Genomic DNA, 5085 nt, shown 5'->3' with positions numbered 1-5085 from the left:
ACGAGCGGGACGTACCGGAGCCTCGGCCCCGCCTCATCAGCGTGGTCAGCCCCGGCCTGAGCCCCACGGCCTCGGTGCTCTCCAGCCTCTCGTGGAGCCCGTGGGGCTCCGAGACCCCGCCGTCCCGAGTGTCCTCCCAGCCAAGCACGCCGCCCGCCGGCCCGCGCGCACGTGCACACACACACGCACACACACACACACACACACACACACACACGCTGGGGGCGTGGTTCGTATTTTATGGTCTAGATGAATAGCTTCATCCAAGGGGAAACAAGCCGAGCTGTTCGCAATGCTCCGTTACTCCTGGAGGAGCAGAGCTTGGGGGTGCTGGGCTCCTTCAGAAAAACCCCAGCTTTCTTTCGCGTGTTTAGTTTCCCGCAGGGGAACCACTCCAGGCACTTCCTTAGCCGAGAGAGGCACAGCAGGGATTGAGAGCCCGTTTGTGAAACCCCCAAAGTTGACCCTTGGACCTGGATGGTTCTTGGATGGAGGTGGGGGCGCTGTCCCGCGCCTCGCAGGGTGCTCGGGAGGATCCCCGGCCTCTGCCCGACTGTGCGCGGCCTCGCACACACCGATCAAAAATGACACCTGACGTCGCTGGCCTCGCGTTCCCAGGGGACAAAATCGCCCTTCTGAGAAACGCTGAGGTTGCGAGGGAGAGGCTAAAGGTTTCAATGGTTCATTTAACAGGTTTTCCCCAAAATATTTCAAACATTTGGGAAAGACATGTCAGAAGTGAAAGTAGATAGGTAAGAAAATACTCTCAGCTTTCCTATATTATTTTTAGAAGCAAGTAATATTTATCTTTTGGATAAACGTTTTAGGAAGTAGAGGCAAATAATCCAGGAAGTTCATAATTTATTTACTAAAAAAATTGAGTTGTTTAATCTACGCTGGTAAACACTTTGTCAGAGATAAAGATAAGGTCCTCCCTATCTCTGGCTTCCGGATTACCTAGCGTGGAGATGGCACAGCCGGTAACCCGTGTAACATGAGGTGAATATCGCTGGTGGGCGGCAGTGGAAGCTGTTCTCCTCCTCATTCCCTCATGCTGTTTTACTTACAGTTGCTACCGAAGGGCTTTAACTAAACCAGAAACATCTTTGGAACATCTTCATAAGACGCCCCTATAGGGTCACATCGTGCCTCAATCCACAATCTTATAAATACCTCGTAAAGCAGGAGGGAAGTTGTGCTCTCCTACTCTCGTTTCTCTCTCTCTCTCTCTCTCTTTCTTTCAATTCAACTTGTTAGCAAAAGATTAATGGTGTGGTTTAAAATTTAAGCTATACTGTTGTAGAACGATCGGAGCAGTGAAAAGAAACAGGAAGGCTGGATGAAATAGGCCACAGGAGTCTCCCTGAGATGAATCCAAGTGAGCCCCAAACTAGGGGAAAATCTCACATGTATTGAGGGCTATGAACAGGCTAAGGAATGTGCAAAACTAATTTGGTGTAAGCAAATTGCTATCTATATTGCCTCTGGCATTCACCAACTAGTTTACATATGGAGTTGGTAACTTCCCAGGTAAAGGGACAAAGAACAGACAGGGTGCCACCTCCAGGAATCTGTGACTACCTTGCCTCCAGCTTGGCAGAGTTACAAGGAGCCAGTTTCCTTAGGCTCTGTTTTTTGTTCTTTGCTCCCTCAGTACAGTAAACTTCTGGCTCACATCACTACAATATACAATGATATAAAATTGGGGAATTCACTCTTTTCTAGAGTTACCATACTGTTAGAAGTTTCAGTTTTGCTTCTATTTAATTTCTTTTATGGGGGAGAAATAAAATCTCATAACAACATAGCAATAGCAATAGCTAATACATGGCTCCATTTAATTTTTTTTTAAATGTTTTTGGTATAGGATCTCACTATGCACATCAGACTCAGCACTGGGATTACAGGCCTGCATCACCACACCCATCTCGGAGTCCAACTTAGCACACCCAGGGGCAGGGCCAGCATGGCATGTGCTGGCAGGGATCCTGTCTCTGTGCTTGCCTAAGCAGGTGCTTAGTTAACTGCTGAGCTCTCTCGGTGGCCCTGTTGTTTGATTTTGTTGAGAGCAATATTATGTCAAAGATCTCCTTTGCTCTATGTAGTCCTTTTCTCTGGGGGCCAGTGTTGGTTCTCTTCATCTTGTTCTGTTCTTTTTCGTGCTATTGGTTATCCTTAATTACCAGGAAGTCCTTGGTTACACATCTGTATGTCTAAGTGAATGACTGACAGCTAAAATGGAAGCTTCCTGCGGCTGAGGGCTTCAGGGTTTGGGGGTGAGGGTTCTTGTGCTGTGGGTGGGGCATATGGGAGCAGGCCTCCTGAGGAGTGTCTGGGCAGGAAGCCGTTCAGCGGGGTAACCCAACTATTTCTGGAGTTAGGAACAGAACACTGTTGTGAGTGATTATCTCTTCTTCTTTTTTCTCCCAAACCCACTGGACAAGTCCAGAGTATTCTCATACTCTACTCTGCCTCTCTTTCAGGGCTAAAACCCCCCTGAGCAGGTTGCCCATGGTTTTTAGAAAGCTGTTCTTTGAACTCCTGTAGACATTAAAACTGGGCCAAAGCTGTAGAGATACAGCTCAGTGGCTCCAGTGCCTACCTGGCAAGCACAAGGTCTTGAGTTCAGTTTCTGCCACAAAAATATTAGATATTAAAACTGCTGCCACCTGTGCTGTAGAAAGGGAGAGGAAGAGGCCTGCCTGGGCAGCTGTGCCAGGCTTGCTCCTTGAACTCCTCTGGTAGCAGTTGCCAGATTCTTCCTTTCTGTGTTTGCTTGGGTTGACCTAGCCCAGGGACGGTGACGCTTTTTTAGAGCTTTCAATAATAAACAGCTGACTGTGGCACGCATGCCCTAGGCTCGCTTCTGCTGAAGCGATTTCTCAGGAATGAAACTCCCTTTTGAAAAATACCTTAATTCTTTTGTCTTGAGCTATAGTATGCTCTGCTCTGGCTTTACCTTAACTTATAGCCATGTAGGTTCTTTCTTTTAGTGACTTCGGTAATGCTTGTCCATCAATTATAACTCATTTGCCAGTGCTGATTGTCTAAACTACCTGTTACTTCAGTAAGATCTTGAAAAGGAAGGGGAAGGAGGAGGAAATTGCATACGCAGCTGAAGTCTTGACCTGGAATTGCTATTACACCATTTCAGTCCATGGAAATCTCTCTTTCCTTTATCAGTCTTAATTTGTATAGATATATTGATGATAGATAGAGATATATAGATGATATGGATATTGATATAGATACAGATGCGGATACAGATAGATATCTCAAAGTACTCCTTGGCAAACCTGATGAGATTATGGATGTTCTTTAAAGAAACATGGCCTAGGGCCAGCAAGATAGCTCAGCGAAGTATACACCTGCTTTGGCAAGCACAGGGACCAGGGTTCGATCCTCGGTTCCACATGCTGTGCCAGCCCCAAGGGTACTAAGCCTTTGAACGAGTCCGGCATGGTGGTGCATGCCTGTAATCCCAGTGCTGGGGAGGCTGAAAACAGGAGGATCACTATGAGTCTGAGCTGCTTAGTGAAACCCAGTACCAAATATGTAAATGGAATAAAATAATGAATAAAAAATAAAGAAACGTGTCCTAAACATACAACCAATGTTGTCTCAGTTTCTGTTACCTTGTTATTATTCTGGTTGAAAATGGGATGTTTTAGAAGCCAGATGAATTCAGGAGCCTGAGAGAAGATTAGTGAAGATTTAGAAGCTCCTGAATCTCCATTAGCCTTGGTTTCTTTGCAAAACAAAATGTGAATCTCCACTTTGTGTGGCTTTTGTAAAGATAAGTGGGTCAATGTGAGTAAAAACAACTCCCCACTTCTATGCTATGTTCCCAGCAATGTTGATTTTGTTACCATCCTCCGTCTACCATTTTTATACAAAATTCCAGAAATAATCTTTGATGTTAGGTTAAGAAAGGCAAAATGAACAAGGGATGAGGTGTTTGTTTTTTAACCACTGAATTAGAAAAAAATAAATGTCTGGAGATTGTCTTTCATGTTGCTTTCCTCTCCTCACCATAGCTTGGCTTGTTTCTCCCTGAGATTAGATAAACAGGACTTCCTCGGGGAGCGCGCAGGTGGCCTACCCAGAGTTGTTTACCTATTACAGGACACAGTCATTTCAAGATTTGAAAAACAAAGCACTTCACTGATGCAATGTGCCACGGAACACAGCACCACAAAAAGAAGATGAACGCCTCCTGCCACCGGGGCTGTCCTGAGCCAGAGGCCACCGCCTTGCGGCAGCCTCCACTCTTCAGATAGCTTCTCTTCTTCCTCCTCAGCATTTGCCACACTTTCAATGAACTTTTGCTTTGTACCCCCCCCAAAAAAAGATAGTGGCTAGAGACATAAAAGAACAAAAGTGAACAGTGGCGATACTAAAATAGATTAAGCTGTTTTAAAAACTATTACTTGATTATTTTAGAAAATACAACTTTTTTAAAAAATTGAAATTGAAGGAGATAAAGGAGCTTGAAAAAAACACTGCTCACTCATTACCAGTAAGTTATTTTAATCAGAAATTTATTATAACTGATTAAACTACTCAAGGAAATAATACAGATCCTTTAAATACAATGCACTTAATTTAATATCAGCTTTTTAAAAAAGGTTTGGATTATTTTGAAGCTATTGAAAATGAACAATTTGTGCCAACTTAAACATTTAGGTGCGTATGCCACTACCCCACCAATTATAGACAAAGTAGTAGGAAATCCCTGAGAAAACAGTATGATACTAGGAACCTCCAAGATTTAGAAAGGAAGAGTTTCCAAAGTGCAGGCTTGTATATCCTGTGCTTAGCTTTCCACAAAAGTTGGGACTGGAAGAAAACATTTCAAGGAAAATAGAATAAGGATCATCTGTATGTGTTTGTCACTTACTATGAAATGCATTATGTTTAGTAGCTTTGCTAGCAACCATGTAAGTAAGTACACTTAAAACACTTTGATCTAAATTTCAGAAATATTTATAGAAATTTGTACCCAGGAATTCCAATATCAGTACAAACTGAAGAAAGTTGGATGCAAGAATTGGCTGAAAAGAAGAGCCAAAGTGAGTAGTTTGA

General features: G+C 43.8%; 1 protein-coding gene across 1 annotated transcript in view; it reads left to right on the top strand.

Moving 5' to 3' along the window:
- Window positions 1-702: 702 nt before the first annotated feature.
- The window catches only part of Erich6 (glutamate rich 6), a 45528-nt gene continuing 41145 nt past the window's right edge, over window positions 703-5085 (top strand). Inside the window, 2 exon segments of the mRNA XM_012517520.1 lie at window positions 703-752; window positions 4981-5072. Coding sequence (XP_012372974.1) covers window positions 730-752; window positions 4981-5072 — 115 coding nt within the window. The 5' untranslated portion in view covers window positions 703-729.

Source organism: Octodon degus, unplaced genomic scaffold, assembly GCF_000260255.1.
Source record: "Octodon degus isolate 3935 unplaced genomic scaffold, OctDeg1.0 scaffold00186, whole genome shotgun sequence".
Lineage (NCBI taxonomy): Eukaryota > Metazoa > Chordata > Mammalia > Rodentia > Octodontidae > Octodon > Octodon degus.
The sequence above is the reverse complement of the archived record's forward strand: the minus strand, read 5'-3'. Positions and strand labels throughout refer to the sequence as shown.